The 18,489-nt window shown below is 36.3% G+C and overlaps 1 protein-coding gene and 1 long non-coding RNA gene across 4 annotated transcripts; one reads left to right on the top strand and one right to left on the bottom strand.

The window, feature by feature from the left end:
• The first annotated feature begins 3,361 nt into the window (after positions 1 to 3,361).
• LOC121999580 (probable aspartic protease At2g35615) lies at positions 3,362 to 4,672 on the top strand. Its single transcript, XM_042554242.1, has one exon. The coding sequence runs from the start codon at positions 3,362 to 3,364 to the stop codon at positions 4,670 to 4,672; it is 1,311 nt and encodes a 436-aa protein (XP_042410176.1).
• Positions 4,673 to 7,058: 2,386 nt separating this feature from the next.
• On the bottom strand, positions 7,059 to 9,458 carry LOC122001935. Of its 3 annotated transcripts, none has more exons than XR_006117527.1 (4): positions 9,063 to 9,458; positions 8,726 to 8,825; positions 8,547 to 8,620; positions 7,059 to 7,259 (listed from the first exon to the last, which is right to left on the bottom strand). It is a non-coding gene; the product is annotated as an uncharacterized LOC122001935 (long non-coding RNA). The 3 variants fall into 3 exon arrangements; XR_006117528.1 differs by having other exon boundaries at positions 7,059 to 8,620; positions 9,063 to 9,150; positions 9,314 to 9,458; XR_006117526.1 differs by having other exon boundaries at positions 7,059 to 8,620.
• Positions 9,459 to 18,489: the final 9,031 nt, after the last annotated feature.

Here is an 18,489-nt window from a genome sequence, read left to right as displayed (position 1 = left end):
TAGATTATATATATACACTTTTAATTATATTTTGACGCGCATCTACTTATATTTTATTAGTATAATCTAGGTTTATTACACATTATTTCATTATAATGTCATATTTCCATTATATTCTGTTCAGAGATCGGCTCTTTGCTTGTTTTGATTGATAAGACACGATTTGGAGCAAAAATGGAGCTTAAATGAAGTTTAGAGCTTCCAGAGTGTCTGAGCCGTATGGAGCTCACACGGGCATGTGAAAACTAAGTTTTTCCATGTTCTAGCCGTCCACACGGCTGTGTGGGGGCCGTGTGGAATTCACACAGCCGTATAAAGGCCATGTGGAATTTTCAGCACTGCAAATTGAAACTAAAATAGCCATAACTATGTGCTCGGTTGGAGTTATGGGTTGTTCTTTATATCAAAATGTAGATAACTTCAAGATTTACAACTTTGAGAAGACTTCAACCAGAGAAAACCCCATCTTGATGGTATAAAAGATATTGCAATGAGACATAGCCATGCAGAGCCATGCCAAGGGCCATGCAAGGGGTGTGTTAGATCCACATGGTCATGCAACACTTCCAAAGAGTAAGCAGTGGTTGGCCATGTGAGCTACACGGTCGTGCAGCATTTCTAGAGGTCAAAAAGAGCTAGGTCGTGTGAGCCACACAGTCATGTAGCCCATCCAAAACTAAAGCAAAACATGGTCGTGTGAGCCACACGACCGTGTCACCCTGGCTGAAAGCAAGAAGAAGGAGGTCGTGTGGAAGCCACACGGCCATGTCACGCCCGTGCCTTGCTCTATAAAAGGGGTTTTTCTCCCCTTTTCACTCATCTTTGGCTTTGGGCTCTTCCCCATTGCTTGGGGAAGGGTTCTCCCCTTTGGAGAGGCCCTAAATCTTCCATCTTCGCTGATCCATCCTCCCCCGGAGCAAGGGAGCACCTCCGAGGATGTCACGCATCAAGGATAAGCTTTCTCTTCTCTATATTTTTATGTATTGAGTTGTAGTTTGTTTTACTTATCGTCTTTGGTTGTAATTCCCTTATAATGGAGTAGATCTCTAGATCTAAGATGTAGGAAGTAGTTGTGATGTGTTGTAATGTATGAACTATGTATTTGGACATTTTCCTATGCAATGAAGTATTTATATCATCATCTATGTGTATTGTGACTTGTATGTGTTTAACAAAATGTGTGTGAGGTCAATCCATGTAGATGTAGGCTATAGATCACCAAGTAGAGGAAGAGCCTTGGATTGTAAGACCATAGGACCTTGTGACAGAAGGTATTCCTTACTTTCTAGGCATTTCCTTGAAATGGGAATCGATTCTTTATTAGGAAAATTAATTACAGTTTAAAGGGTTCTCCCAAATTAATGTTAGGAAGTGACTTGTGTAATCTAGGAACGTAGACCGAGGGCCCTAGTGACAGAAGGATAGCCTTGTCAAAGTTATTTATTTACATATTATCTGTTGTGTGCAAACTTTATTTTGCAGGAGACTAACACTTTGTGCAAGGTTAGATTCAATCAGGATCAGTTGACCAAACGTCCAATTCAGTTGACCGAACCTCCAAGTAGCAAGATCAGAGTTGCAGCTAGTGGAACGGGTTCGACCAGGGGATCGGTCGACCGAACCTCGGGATCGGTCAATCGAACCAGGAATAAGCGACGACTGGATCAGGCTGGGTTGATCAGGGCAGAGATCATCAACTGATCGATAGACCGAATGATGGGATCGATTGACCAAACAAAGGTTTATCTGAAGTTGCATAATCTGGACGGGAAGCGAGGCTTATCCTGGCAAGATCGGTCGACCGAACCAAGGGATCGATGGACCGATCAGTGACGAGTCAAACTTGATCTCGAGATCAGTGGATTTGGATTAGGTCTAGGTAGGTTATATAAGGAGGGCTCGACCAAGTGCTTCGACAACACTAACAACAGAATTCTGAATGATCTTCTACTGTGCGCTACTCCGAAATGACTCAACAAACGCTTAGCTGCTCCGACAATCGACGATCCTATTTCTTCATCTTTGTACTATCATTAACCTTATTATATTATTGTTGTACTTCAAACTTGTAATCATTATTTTAGCTATTAGTGATTGCCCATCAAAAGCGATCAACGATCGAGGGCCTTAGAGTAGGAGTCGCCACAGGCTCCGAACCAAGTAAAAGAAAGTGTGTTAGCATTGCTTGTCTTTTCATTCTTTATTCTGCTGTGTATGCTCTGTATTTTCTGAAACAAATGAAAAAGAAATGTGTGCTATTCCCCCCCCCCCCCCCCCCCCCTCTAGCACGTCTACGATCCTACACAATCTTCCTTTTATTTTTTCTAACGAACATCTCTTGTTTTTTGCGTTGTCTAACCACAGCAAGAACAAGAAGAGTAAGTTATTTCTTTCTTCTTTTATGATTCATTAATTGAAATTCATATTTCATTAATTAAAGAAGAGTTGTAAAATATAAACTTTATTTTATTAAGTTGCTAGTTAAGATAATTATTTAGATTGGAATGGAGGCCTCGTATGTAGAAATGTTAAATATTATGATAAAGTGAGATCATGAAAAATTCTTTGATTTTGACTTATCTCGATCGATTGTTTCAACTAGACTTAATCAAGGGCTAAGGTCAAAATTTCCAAATTTAGTTTGTTTTCAATTCCTTAAATTTGAAATTTCAAGTTTTGAATTGTGAAAATTGCCCTACACTCATGTTTGAAATTTTTAAAATTCAAATTATAATTTAAAAATATTTTTGAGTTTTTAAGTTGGATAATCTGATTTTGTATTATATTAATTTTTTTAATTTATTGAATTCGGCTTCGGATTAAAAATTTTGGCTACACCAATACATATTGATCTATATAGGAGCATCATTGTCAATACCGAAGGTTGATTGGTAGACATCCAGTAAGTCTCAAGCCAAATCATATTATCGGAGGAAGCTCCATTATCGGCAGAAAATAATATGGAGACACTCCATGTATAGATTCTAAATGCATTAAATGTAATTAAAACAATTGAACTAAACTTGGAATGTGAGCAAAGTTCCTTCCAAATACATATCAATTAGTTGGAAGGTGTTGAAGGACACTTACACGGTTGATTTTGGAATCAATTAATTATATAATAAATAATTAAATATATATTTTTGCCATGTGATCGAATTGAGGAAATGCCTAGCTCTTATTAATTTCCAATTACTCTCAGATTTTTTAAGTTAATTGTGATTCTGAATCTAACTTCCTTCTAAATTTTATTCAATCAATTTTATCATCAATTCCCATTAATTAAACATCTTTTTTTGTCATTGCCGCTCTCTATAAAATCCACGCACCAGTTGAAAATAAATCTTCATTAATTTTCGCAATGACGGCCATCAGTACCTTCTTTCGACTCCTCCTACTGATCTCCTTCGTGCCGGCCCTTATCTCGACGGACACTGTCTTCGATGTTGAGTTGGTTCACCGCGACTCCCCTAAGTCGCCACTATACAATAGCTCGATGACGCCCTTCGATCGCCTACAGGCTGCCGCCCTCCGCTCAATCAACCGAGCTAGCTACATAGACAAGCGCATCGCCATGAAGACCTCTGTCGACATGGAAATCGACATTCGCTATGATGATGGGGAATTCTTGATGGGGTTCAGCATGGGCATGCCAAACCCACAATCTGTGTGGGGCATGGTCGACACCGGCAGCGACCTCAACTGGGTCAACTGCGTGGGCTGCCAGTGCTTCAATAACACTGCTGTCCTATTCAATAGTAGTGCATCCATCTCCTATAACAAGTTATCCTGCTTTTCTAATGAGTGCAGGAGCCTTAGTCAAGGTTATTGCAGTACTGATCGGAAGTGCCAGTACCATTACTCCTATGGCGATGGCTCCAACATCGACGGAATATTATCCTCAGACACCTTCACTTTCACCCATTTAGATATATCCATTCCAAATGTGGTATTCGGTTGCAACTCCCGGTCCTTGAGCACCCTTGGCGACGATTGGGGCTGCTTCATTGGTTTGGGCCCCTCTTCGCCGTCTCTGATCAACCAGCTTGCTCCTAAGTACATCAAAAAGTACTTCTCTTATTGCCTGAACTTGCTCGATGGGGGATACGGTAGCAGGCTCTTCTTGGGACAGAGCAAACCGACGGTCGCCGGAAAGGCAACCGTCACGCCGCTTATGACAAATGACGACTTCTATGCCGTGCAACTTGATACCATCTCTCTCCCGGGTGAGTTTGACATTGAGTACAATACTAGGAGGTCCAAGTTAAGGGCTGGCAACATCATCTTCGACTCCGGTACCGTCATGACCATGCTAGACAATCAAGTGGTGGACGAATTGGTGAGCGAATTGACGAATTACGTAACATTATCGACTGTGACCCCGGTAGGCATATTCAAATTGTGCTTCCGTGTGCGCTCAACGGAGCAAGAGGAGACTCTGCCAGGGTTGTGGTTCTCATTTGCTGGACAGTTGGGGGACTTCAGGGTGAGCCCTGAAAACCTGTTTAGGTGGCTTGGTAACAATGTAAAATGCATGGTGATAAGGGGAACGAATGGTATACAGGTCTTTGGAAATGTTATGCAGCAAGATGTTTTGGTTGGACATGATCTAGAAAAAATGGAATTGACCCTTATAGAAAAAAATTGTACCGAGTTATACAAACCCTATTAAACATGTATTATGTATATGAAGTGCTAAGTTGAGCATTCATATATATATCAAGGAATTTTAATAAAAGGAAATGTGCATTTATTTTATTTTATTTTATTTTGCAATGATTTAATTAAATAATTTAATTGACTAGGAGTAGTTTGATTGAATATAATTTTCTTTCTATCACTCTCTTTTGGATGATACTCATTAACTTTACATGTCATTTCTAAATACTAGAAGGTGTTTAGAATTTTATATTTAGGTTGATCCTATTTGAAATCGATGAAGGCTGGACTACCGATGAGGTGTCACGGATATTGACTAAGTCGGCATAACTAAGAGTAAGAAGAAGGTGAGTTGTCTTCTAAGTTAACTAAATTGTTGGACTTTAAGGAAAGAACAAGAAGTGGGAGTTTAAAATGTAAAAAAGTCTCCGGATAATTAACGATACCTACAAGACTATTAGAAGATAGGAGAAGAGAAACAGAGTGTTAGATAGACGATTAGGGGTGTCCTGGTTCGTGCACTCCAACGCTTAAGTTAGTCTCCGGTGAGATAGATATAAAAGATAAACAGTAGTACATTAATGGAAATGAATGTGTGTACATAGGTACATGTACCTGGGCCTATAGGGTGGTACTTTTTATAACCTGGAGTGGGGGTGAGCCAAAAAGTCAGAATGGTAGGTCCGATCGGACATGAATTGGATATCTAATTAGAAGGCCTCCCCTGGGAGTACCGACTGGAGGTGAGCACAATACTAGATTCTATTGGTACTAGCTAATCAAACTTGTGTTTTGATATTTGGTAGACTCAGGACCAGATAGTCTGGAGTCTGTCAAAATTACCTTTACATGTTATTGCATGTTTTCTAATTCTTTGGTGTAGATAAATAAAAGGCAGGAAAAAAGGCTCTGGGCGCCCGGAGCCTATCTAGGCGCCCGAAAGTTCAGGTGCCTAAAGTAGTCTGGGAGCTCAAAGTTAGACCAGGCACCCAAAGTTAGTCCAAGTGCTCGAGTTAGTTTGGCCAACCTCCTTCACAGAAGGCACCCTGATGGTCCAGACACCCAGGTACCCATCCAGGTCCTTGGACTAGCAAAGTTTATCTGCAAGCTAAGTTTAAGTGTGTCGATTAGCCAACACACATTAGCGGTCCAAGTATCCGGAGGTGGTCTAGGCTCCCGGACATGGATAAACTTCTCGGATGAAGTTTCGATAAGAGCACACCACGTCAGCACACTCCAAGTGCCCGGGGAAGGATCTAGATGCCTGGATAGGGCTATAAAAGGGGGTTTCGATCATCACCTTGAACACATCAATTCAAACAAGTTTCTCTCCTATGTGTTGCTCGATAAATGACTCTACAACACCCAAAAGCTGCTCCGATAACTACTACACTCAACACTACAAAAAATAAGACTTTTAGGGACAAATTTTGGGACGAATTTTAAAAAATAATTCGTTGCAAAATTTTTTGGGTCGAAATCAGGGACGAAAATTTTTTCGTCCCAAAATGGTTGATGCCAACTTTTGGAACGAATTATGGTTTGTTGCAAATTTGGCAACGAATTTGGGGACGAAATTGGCGACGAATAATATTTTCGTCCCCAAATTCGTTGCAAAAAAATATACAAATTTGCAACGAATAATTTTTTTGTTGCAAATTTAGCAACAAATTTGGGGATGAATTCACATAATGGTTTGTTGCAAATTTGGCAACGAATTTGGGGACGAAATTCACGACGAATAAAAGTTTCGTCCCCAAATTCGTTGCAAAAAAGCATACAAATTTGCAACGAATAATTTTTTTGTTGCAAACTTAGCAACGAATTTGGGGACGAGTTTACATAAGTTTTGTTGCCAAATTTGTCTCTATTTTTGCAACAAATTTGGGGACGAATTCGGAGACAAATTTTTTTTTGTTGCGAAGTTTGTCCCTAATATTGCAACGAATTTGGGGACAAATTCGGTGACAAAATATGTTTTGTTGCCATTTTTGTCCCTAAATTTGCAACGAATATAAATTTGTTGCAAAATTGGCAACAAATTTGGCAACAAAAATTGCCAAATTTCATGAAAATATTAATAATTCAATTTTGTCCCAGAATTCGTCCCAAATTCTGGGACGAATTTTGTGGATTCGTCCCAGAATCTGGGACGAATCCACAAATTCATCCCAGAATCTGGGACGAATCTGATTCTGGGACGAAATCTGGGACGAAAATAAATTTGTCCCTAATTATGATAGAACGGGGACAAATCATTTTCGTCGCCAAATTCGTCCCTATATTAAATATTTTTTCCAGATTCAATTTATTTCTACAATTCAATCCATAGATACATAAACACCAAATTCAAATAACATATAATATACATTCAACACATCCTAATTTCACATACAATATTAATAATTGAACTCAACTCATAATTCAACAAATATAAAGATCTCAACAATCTTGTTCAAGCTTCTAGAAAATATTATACAAAGTTCAACAACCCAATGTTATATAAGTTCATCATCCATCAAGAAGGTAAATAAACTAATAATACATCAAGTCATCTTCGTCTGCCACAAAAGCTTTGCTCCCCATCAAATCTCCTTTGCCTACATAACAACAAACAAATAAACCAGATCATGTGTAACAAGAAAGATTGTAAATATGATACGATATGACCATGTAACAAGAACGATTGGAAAAAAGACATAACTGTGAAATTCCTTAAACATTCAAATAAATGCCCTATTTACCAACGATATGAACCATCCATGTGATAGCAACGGTAAATAAAAGTATAAGAATTATCGTGAAGCTAAGTACAAGTGTCGTAACTATGATACAACCTAATATAATTGGCACATCATATATATAGAGAGAGAAAGAGATCTTGTGTAGTATGGTATTAGGGTTCAAATTTCCTCACTTTGTTCACTTTATTTTTCATTTTAATTTGCTGAATTTATAGTTTTGTCCTTGGTTTGGTTGTATTTTGGTGTTTAATGTAAACTAAAGAATGTTTAAAATAATTTCTGTGAATATGCAAATAATTTCTGTAAACTAATGATGGTTTTCATGGTGAATATGCAAATCTTTCTTCCTTTAGCTTTCATGCACCTGATCCTCATCTAAGTGAAACGGTTGCTAATTTCTATGTATTTTAGTTGAAACTTACTATGGATCCTGGACTAGGAGTCTAAGACACAACTACTGTTCTTTACACTAGTTCTTTTCTCTAGTAAGTTCAATCACTTGCTTTTGGTACAAAGTTTACTTATTGCTAAGCAAATATGATTAATTGTAAAGTGTCACAAAACGTTAGGACGACCAAAAAGGATATATTTTCGGAGCTCATTTATCAAACTATAAAAATTAAGCAAAATGATGGCATCAAAAGTTGTTGGATGCTTGTTGATCATTTTTATTAATTTCGCCTAATTGATTCTTTTCACATCCTCCTTGTAATCCTCTCCTCTTTTATGCTTTTATGTGGACATCTTGTATATGTGGTACTAATAATTAAGATAGGCTGATGAAGGGACTTGGCTTTGTTTAAATTAGATTGCCTTTTAATACGGAAAAGATGCATATCATGAAAAAAAGTTGATTTATGGTTTGATAGTTCTAAATTCAGATGTGTACAATTAATTTTGAAAATCTTAATTGGTATATTTTTTGATTTCTTTTACATAGCTATATTATCTTACAATTCAGATGTGTATAAATAATTTTGAGATTTTGGACATAAGATCGCTACTGAGTTTATCTAATACTTCTGTTTGCTTGTTTTTCATCTAAAACATGAATAATTAACAAAAGTTCAGACATATTAGAAGCATACAATTGAAGAAAGGACGAATAAGTGTAGGAAGAGTATAAAAGTAAAATTATCTCACTATAGAAAATGCTAATTCCAATGACCCATATTTCAACTTCAGATCATTTGATTCTTTGGAAACCTTAGCCTTATCTGCAAGAGCAATATCAGTTTCAAGAAAATCGAACCGCAACATAATGAAGCATCCTTGCTGCAAGAAGGGATGCTTTAACTTGCATTACCTACAAAGAAACAAACCTTCAGCAAGTTTCTTCTTCAAGTAGGTTAGCCGTTCCTTCAATGCCTTGAGTTCCACATTTTGCATCACTCTCCAGTTAATCTGCTGATCTGCTTTCCTCTAAAACACAAACAGCAAAACATTTAACGAAAATAAACTTACATTTCACCTAAAAGAAAGAGCATAAAAGCTGTCGAAGAAAAATCCATTAGTAAAAACAATTGAGCGAAATAAAGTTTTTTTTTTCAAACGAGATGAAAATACAGTGGTACCATTCGGGAAAATTTGAAATTGAAAGTCACTAGTGTAGTACAATACAAAGTCAAAACGCCACAGACAACAGGCTTGAAGGCTAACCTTCTTGGCGAGCAAATCGTCCAGCTTCGAATAATGAGATTTACAGACGGTATTCAGAGATTTCAACAGAGGGCTGTACTCGTTTAACCTGAAATTTCTGAAATTATATCACTACATACCGACAATTGCCCATATCCAGCTCCATATCAAAGATGATCAAAAGAAATCACTAGCTTGTGGCAGGGAGCACAAATTGATGCCAGATTTGAACCCTCGCAGATGGCGCAGCAACTGCTGCTGGGCTTCCTCACCATCAATTGACACCGGATTCGACCACGATCCAGCGACTGATCGCCAACAACAGAATGGAGACTTCGATTTTGTTTCTGGAAACTCGACTGATCGCCAACAACAGAACGGATCGTTCTCTGCTTCCAGCACGCGCCTGGCGGTCGACTGCAGGCAGCCCCGCGACGCGGACAAGATTCGGCCAGCCACGGCAAGGCCCGCGCCGTCGCCGAGAGAGGGAGATCCGAGAGCAGTGGGCTTACCAATCGAAAACCTTCCACCGCTGGAGAGCAAGCGGTTGTCGCAGATCACGCCGTCGTCGGTCGGAGATGTGGCCGAAACCCTGGAAATCGCATGTTGGAAGGGGGAACGGGGGAGAAAGAAATGGGGAAGAACATAGGAATCGGGATGAGATGTAGATATAGGGTTTTTAGCATCAAATATGTTTTTGTTCCTAATTTTGGGACGAATCCCTGGATTCGTCCCAAAATCTGGGACGAATTCAGGAATTCGTCCCAGAATTTATTTATTTTTAAATAAAAGAGGAAAAAAATTAGAAAGAATAAATACGGACCTAGAGATATCGGAATTTGATGAAACAAGTCTCTATCGTTTGTATCATTGTCCTGATCGTAAATATATCCATGAAAATATTTTTAACCAAATATATTTATTTTTGGAATTTTTTAATCCCAATTTGACCTAATTTATTGTTAAAAATTTGAATCACTGAAAATATTAATTAAAAATTATGGATGAAGACATATTTATGATCAGGTCAACGATACAAACGTATAGAAACTTATTTCATGAAATTTCGATGTCTCTAGGTCAAGATATAAGCCTTCGGTGTATGATTTTACCTTTTTAAAAATTATTTTCAATTTTGGGACGGATCCTGGATTCGTCCCAAAAATTTAATTATTTTAAAAAAATATATAACAAAATGGGACGCCTTAAATACAGACCTAGAGACATCAGAATTTGATGAAATAAGTTTCTATGCATTTGTATCATTGTCCTGATTGTAAATACAACCATAAAAATATTTTTGACCAAATATATTTATTTTTAGCATTTTTTAATCCAAATATAACCTAATTTGTTGTTAAAAATTTGAATCACTGAAAATAATAATTAAAAATTATGGATGATGATGTATTTACGATCAGCTCAATGATACGGACGCATAGAAACTTGTTTCATCAAATTCTGATATCTCTAGGTTCATATTTAAGCCTTAGGTGTTTGATATTATTTATTTAAAAATAAATTCAGTTTTGGGACGAATCCTGGATTCGTCCCAAATTTTGGGACGAATCCAGGAATTTGTCCCAAAAAATTAATTATTTAAAAAAATAAAACAAAATTGGACGCCTTAAATACGGACCTAGAGACATCGGAATTTGATGAAACAAGTTTCTATGTGCTCGTATCATTGTCCTGATCGTAAATCTATCAAAAAAAAATATTTTTATCAAATATATATATTTTTGGAATTTTTTTATTCCCAATTTGACTTAATTTGGTGTTAAAAATTTAAATAACTGAAAATATTAATTAAAAATTATGGATGATGATGTATTTATGATCAGCTCAATGATACGGACGTATAGAAACTTGTTTCATCAAATTCCGATGTCTCTAGGTCCATATTTAAGCCTTAGGTGTTTGATATTATTTATTTAAAAATAAATTCAGTTTTGGGACGAATCCTGGATTCGTCCCAAATTTTGGGACGAATCCAGGAATTTGTCCCAAAGTTTGGGACGAATCTCTGGATTCGTCCCAAATTTTGGGACGAATCCTGAGATTTGTCCCAAAAAATTAATTATTTAAAAAAATAAAACAAAAATGGACGCCTTAAATACGGATCTAGAGACATCGGAATTTGATGAAACAAGTTTCTATGTGCTCGTCTCATTGTCATGATCATAAATCTATCAATAAAAATATTTTCTACCAAATATATATATATTTGGAATTTTTTAATCCCAATTTGACCTAATTTGGTGTTAAAAATTTAAATCACTGAAAATAATATTTAAAAATTATGGATGATGACGTATTTACGATCAGTTCAATGATACGGATGCATAGAAACTTGTTTCATCAAATTCCGAGATCTGTAGGTCCTTATTTAAGCTTTCGGACACTAATTTACAAACGTTCAGTACACAACACATTTTTAGTTAGTATCAATCTATAGATGTTTTAAAAAATATCTACATAGAGACATCGGAATTTGATGAAACAAGTTTCTATGTGCTCGTCTCATTATCATGATCATAAATCTATCAATAAAAATATTTTTTACCAAATATATATATATTTGGAATTTTTTAATCCCAATTTGACCTAATTTGGTGTTAAAAATTCAAATTACTGAAAATAATAATTAAAAATTATGGATGATGATGTATTTACGATCATCTCAACAATACGAATGCATAGAAACTTATTTCATCAAATTCCGAGGTCTCTAAGTCCATATTTAAGCCTTACGTGTTTCATTTTAATTATTTAAAAATAATTTTAGGTTTGGGACGAATCCAAGAATTCGTCCCAAAGTTTGGGACGAATCTCTGGATTCGTCCCAAATTTTGGGACGAATCCAGAGATTCGTCCCAAATATTTAATCGTTTTTTTTTAAAATAAATAAACTTGGACGGCTTAAATACGGACCTAGAGACATCGGAATTTGATGAAACAAGTTTCTATGTGCTCGTCTCATTGTCATGATCATAAATCTATCAATAAAAATATTTTTTACCAAATATATATATATTTGGAATTTTTTAATCCCAATTTGACCTAATTTGGTGTTAAAAATTCAAATCACTGAAAATAATATTTAAAAATTATGGATGATGACGTATTTACGATCAGCTCAACGATACGAATGTATAGAAACTTGTTTCATCAAATTCCGAGGTCTATAGGTCCATATTTAAGCCTTACGTGTTTCATTTTAATTATTTAAAAATAATTTTAGGTTTGGGACGAATTCTGGATTCGTCCCAAATTTTGGGACGAATCCAGGAATTCGTCCCAAAGTTTGGGACGAATCTCTAGATTCGTCCCAAATTTTGGGACGAATCCAGAGATTCGTCCCCAAAATTTAATCATTTTTTTTTAAAAATAAACAAACTTGGACGGCTTAAATACGGACCTAGAGACATCGGAATTTGATGAAACAAGTTTCTATGTGCTCGTATCATTGTCATGATCATAAATATATCAATAAAAATATTTTTTACCAAATATATATATATTTGGAATTTTTTAATCCCAATTTGACTTAATTTGGTGTTAAAAATTTAAATCACTGAAAATAATATTTAAAAATTATGGATGATGACGTATTTACGATCAGCTCAACGATACGAATGTATAGAAACTTGTTTCATCAAATTCCGAGATCTCTAGGTCCATATTTAAGTCTTACGTGTTTCATTTTAATTATTTAAAAATAATTTTAGGTTTGGGACGAATTCTGGATTCGTCCCAAATTTTGGGACGAATTCTGGATTCGTCCCAAATTTTGGGACGAATCCAGAATTCGTCCCAAAAATTTAATCATTTTTTTTAAAAATAAACAAACTTGGACGGCTTAAATACGGACCTAGAGACATCGGAATTTGATGAAACAAGTTTCTATGTGCTCGTCTCATTGTCATGATCATAAATCTATCAATAAAAATATTTTTTACCAAATATATATATATTTGAAATTTTTTAATCCCAATTTGACCTAATTTAGTGTTAAAAATTTAAATCACTGAAAATAATATTTAAAAATTATGGATGATGACGTATTTACGATCACCTCAACGATACGAATGTATAGAAACTTGTTTCATCAAATTCCGAGGTCTCTAGGTCCATATTTAAGCCTTACGTGTTTCATTTTAATTATTTAAAAATAATTTTAGGTTTGGGACGAATTCTGGATTCGTCCCAAAATTTGGGACGAATCCAGGAATTCGTCCCAAATTTTGGGACGAATCCAGAGATTCGTCCCAAAAATTTAATCATTTTTTTTTAAAATAAACAAACTTGGACGGCTTAAATACGGACCTAGAGATATCAGAATTTGATGAAACAAGTTTCTATGTGCTCGTCTCATTGTCATAATCATAAATCTATCAATAAAAATATTTTTTACCAAATATATATATATTTGGAATTTTTTAATCCCAATTTGACCTAATTTGGTGTTAAAAATTTAAATCACTGAAAATAATATTTAAAAATTATAGATGATGACGTATTTACGATCAGTTCAACGATACGGATGCATAGAAACTTGTTTCATCAAATTCCGAGATCTGTAGGTCCTTATTTAAGCTTTCGGACACTAATTTACAAACGTTCAGTACACAACACATTTTTAGTTAGTATCAATCTATAGATGTTTTAAAAAATATCTACATAGAGAAATCGGAATTTGATGAAACAAGTTTCTATGTGCTCGTCTCATTATCATGATCATAAATCTATCAATAAAAATATTTTTTACCAAATATATATATATTTGGAATTTTTTAATCCCAATTTGACCTAATTTGGTGTTAAAAATTCAAATTACTGAAAATAATAATTAAAAATTATGGATGATGACGTATTTACGATCAGCTCAACAATACGAATGCATAGAAACTTATTTCATCAAATTCCGAGGTCTCTAAGTCCATATTTAAGCCTTACGTGTTTCATTTTAATTATTCAAAAATAATTTTAGGTTTGGGACGAATTTTGGATTCGTCCCAAATTTTGGGACGAATCCAAGAATTCGTCCCAAAGTTTGGGACGAATCTCTGGATTCGTCCCAAATTTTGGGACGAATCCAGAGATTCGTCCCAAAAATTTAATCATTTTTTTTTAAAAATAAATAAACTTGGACGGCTTAAATACGGACCTAGAGATATCGGAATTTGATGAAACAAGTTTCTATGTGCTCGTCTCATTTTCATGATCATAAATCTATCAATAAAAATATTTTTTACCAAATATATATATATTTGGAATTTTTTAATCCCAATTTGACCTAATTTGGTGTTAAAAATTCAAATCACTGAAAATAATATTTAAAAATTATGGATGATGACGTATTTACGATCAGCTCAACGATACGAATGTTTAGAAACTTGTTTCATCAAATTCCGAGGTCTATAGGTCCATATTTAAGCCTTACGTGTTTCATTTTAATTATTTAAAAATAATTTTAGGTTTGGGACGAATTCTGGATTCGTCCCAAATTTTGGGACGAATCCAGAGATTCGTCCCAAAAATTTAATCATTTTTTTTTTAAAATAAACAAACTTGGACGGCTTAAATACGGACCTAGAGACATCGGAATTTGATGAAACAAGTTTCTATGTGCTCGTCTCATTGTCATGATCATAAATATATCAATAAAAATATTTTTTACCAAATATATATATATTTGGAATTTTTTAATCCCAATTTGACCTAATTTGGTGTTAAAAATTCAAATCACTGAAAATAATATTTAAAAATTATGGATGATGACGTATTTACGATCAGCTCAACGATACGAATGCATAGAAACTTGTTTCATCAAATTCCGAGGTCTCTAGGTCCATATTTAAGCATTACGTGTTTCATTTTAATTATTTATAAATAATTTTAGGTTTGGGACGAATTCTAGATTCATCCCAAATTTTGGGACGAATCCTAGATTTGTCCCAGAATTTGGGATGAATCTTCGATTCGTTCCCAAATTTGGGACGAATCCAGTATTTGTTCCTAAATTTGGGACAAATTCTTTTTTCGTTCCAGATTTGGGGACGAATTTAGCAACGAATTATTTTATGTTGCAAACTTGAAACGAAATTTTTTTGTTGCAAGTTTTGTTGGTTATTTGGGTCGAAATTTATTTTCGACCCGAAATTTGTTCCAATTTTGGGACGAATTTTTTTCGTTCCAAACGTTTGTCCCCAAAGTTGTATTTTTTTGTAGTGCAAGATCTCTTTTTCTAAGTCATCGGTATATTTTATTTTTCAAGTTATTTGTACTAAAATTTAAATTACTTTCATAACAACTCAATTAATTAGTGATTGCTTATTGAAAGCACTCTCAAGTGTGGACCTTGGAGTAAGAGTTGTCATAGGTTCTGAACCAAATAAAACTTGGCTTTGTTAATCTTTTTTTTACTTTCTATCTCTTTATTCTACTATGTGTTTACTCTCGATAGATTTTCAAAAAATGTGAAAATCCATGAGAGCTATTCACTCCCATCTAGTGCAACGCTCCTACAAATTCATGGGGCCAATTAGAGAGCACTGGATCAGCGGAGACGAGGTGGGTTAGATCAGAATCAATGAGGCTGAGAGAGGCATTTGATCGATGGGGCCAAGCAAAGAGATGCGCCAGCAGGGCCGATCAAAGAGCTATGTGGGCATGTGGGCAGGTCTAAGCAAAGAGCTATGTCGGCTAGGCAGATCAAAGAGCTGTGTTGGCGGGGCTTATCAAAGAGCTGTGTCGGTGTGACATATCTGAGAGCTATGTTGATGAGGCCAATTGGAGAGCTGTATGGACAAGGGTGATCGGAGAGCTGGAGTCGGGTTGGCCTGGCCAATCGGAGAGCTGGAGTTGGGTCGATAGAGCCAATCAAAGTCTGGTAGATGGGGACTGGAGACAATGAAGGGGTTCAAAAGTCACCTATGGCTCAGGCAATCTAGAGATAACAAGTTCTGGCCGGGAGGGTAGCGACAAGCTCTGATGGTGGTGGAAATGGCTCATAGAGGAGGGATCAATGTGCTACAATACCGATGAGCGATGGCTGTAATGAACAAGCCATGGAGCGGGATTGGCAGTGAGGTTAGCAGGGCGGAGATCGCATTAAGGAGGTAGCTCTAGCGACAAAAGCAGTGAGAGAGAAGGCGAGAGAGATAATATGACGACTAGGGAGGTGATGTCGTCGAGATCATCCCCGGAGGTGGTGGTAATGATGAGATTTGGAGGAGCTAGCTGGTATGCCTGACAATGAGGTGTGGTTAGATTTGTCAATTTTGGCAAAGGCATAGAGAAAGATGAGAGGAGGCAGCCTCTAGGAGAGGGTATGATATTGATGGCGGCATGCGTCGATAGAGGAGGGATCGACATGCTCGAATGGCGGTGAGGCTAGAGATGATAGAGGAGGGCTTCGAGATAGAGAGAAGGCAGAGATGATTTGTGGGTGGCATTCGACAGTAGCAGTGAGGGAGGATATGCGTTGGAGTCGACAACAATGATAGGGGGTCTACACCAAGCACTGGAGGCAGCGATATTGTCCGATGAGAACTAAGAGGGGGAGATCCAATGGAGACGACTACAGGGAATGAGATTTGGTGGAGTCGACGATGGTTGGAAGAGGTTCAACTGAGCCGACGGCGAGATGCCACATCCAGAAAGAGGAGGGGAGGCAATGCTGGTAGTGGTGGCAACGTGAGTAGAAGAGAGGAAAAGAAAAAGGAGGCCATAGTAAGAAAGGGGACCTCCTCCTTTCTGTAGCCAAAGACCAACCTTAAAAAAGGACATCTTAGTGAAATCCCAAAACACTTCTCTTAGCCCACGTGACTCAATATCCACTCCATATCAAAGGTCATTCAAATTCCATATCCAACTACTGAGACGGTTAGTGAGGGTGAATAATGACTTGTTGTCATCTTAATCATTAATTGTGTACTTGTCTTTCCAACTTAGTTTGTAAATTATCTTATTGTGTTCACTCTCCCTTTTTGATTTTAATATTCACACTCCCCCTTTAACATATATCAAAAAGTAATGCAGGATAAGATAAGCAAACATAGTTATGGCAAATAAAAGGCATCACATGGTTAAATTCAAACCAAATGTTACGAAGTCACAAGTATATGGTTACGTCATTAGTAATAAAAATATCGATCTCATAGAAACTGTTAATTAAACACTAGTTAATTTGCATCATATGCTAGCTAGACAATTAAAATATTGATTGAAGTCCTATAAACCAAGGTTGAGGAAGTAAGAAAGAGGGATACAGCTTTGAGGAGTACTGGTCAAGGGGAGTGTTTTAGGGGTTCGATTACATTGTAATGTTGATCAATGTATTATGCATTGCTCATCTCAAATTCTCTATCTTTTTGCAATATAGAAAGTCTAGCTAAATCCCGACACTCCTCCATGACGGTTGTGTCGGAGTGTTGCTCCCTTGATTACCCGATACCTCTAGGTAGTAGAGATAACTTAGGATGTCTGGTTAAAGGATAATCCTTTGTCTCTTAGGGAGATCCAGTCATATGATTCTAGATTATGCAATAAACATGTTAATATAGAATAAGGAACAACTCATTAAACCTAATTAGGTCATTTCATATAAAGGATATTACCCTCACTTTCAAGGAGATGCCTCTGAAAGTCCTGTTATCCCCTGTCATGAGATCCCTAGTCATATGATCTAGAGCATCCCCTCGACAGGGTGAGAAATCTATACATCCAATCAATTGAACATGGAAATTAAGCACAAGGCACATCACACTTATGTTTAATCAAATGAATACAAGGTATAAACATATCATTAGAAGGGAAATTAGCAATTTGATAGAGTTCACATCAATTTTACATTGCAATTACCCCTTTAATCTTAGAACAAAAGCTTCAACTCCATAACAAGGATAATTGAATCTTAAGGCATTAAGATTACAAGCTTCTTAAACAATTCAAGAGAGATGAGAAGGAAAGCTTATCTAAGTGTGATACCGGGTCTTTGGATCCAATCCTTGTGTTCGAAGAAGATGGAGAGGTCAGAAATGACCTTAGATCATCAAATGAGGCATAGATGGAGCATGGATCTTGACTAAGAGTCTCCCCTAAGGGGAAAACTCTCTTCCCCTCAAAGGGGGAAGAACTCCCCTATTTATAAGCAAGGCACGACCTTGTGAGCACGGGCCATGTCATGGCCATGCCAACTCAGATCTAAGGGAGCACGACTATGTCTCTTAGACACGACTGATGTGTTACTGCAAGCGTAAGGTCATCGTCAATTAGTAAAATTTATATGTGGATCCCACGAGGACTGAGGATTAAATACTAATTGATTTTACACATTGAATTTAGCTAGACAACATCGATAAATGTTTGTTTTGGGTTTTCAACTACGATGTGAAAATAAAAGTAAATAAAAATAATTGAGAAAGTCTTTAATTCAGAAGAT

This window comes from Zingiber officinale, chromosome 7A, assembly GCF_018446385.1.
Source record: "Zingiber officinale cultivar Zhangliang chromosome 7A, Zo_v1.1, whole genome shotgun sequence".
NCBI classification, from domain to species: domain Eukaryota; kingdom Viridiplantae; phylum Streptophyta; class Magnoliopsida; order Zingiberales; family Zingiberaceae; genus Zingiber; species Zingiber officinale.
The sequence above is the reverse complement of the archived record's forward strand: the minus strand, read 5'-3'. Positions and strand labels throughout refer to the sequence as shown.

Excerpts from the sequence above, each read along its gene's own strand:
- LOC121999580 (XM_042554242.1), top strand. The coding sequence starts at position 3,362 with ATGACGGCCATCAGTACCTTCTTTCGACTCCTCCTACTGATCTCCTTC.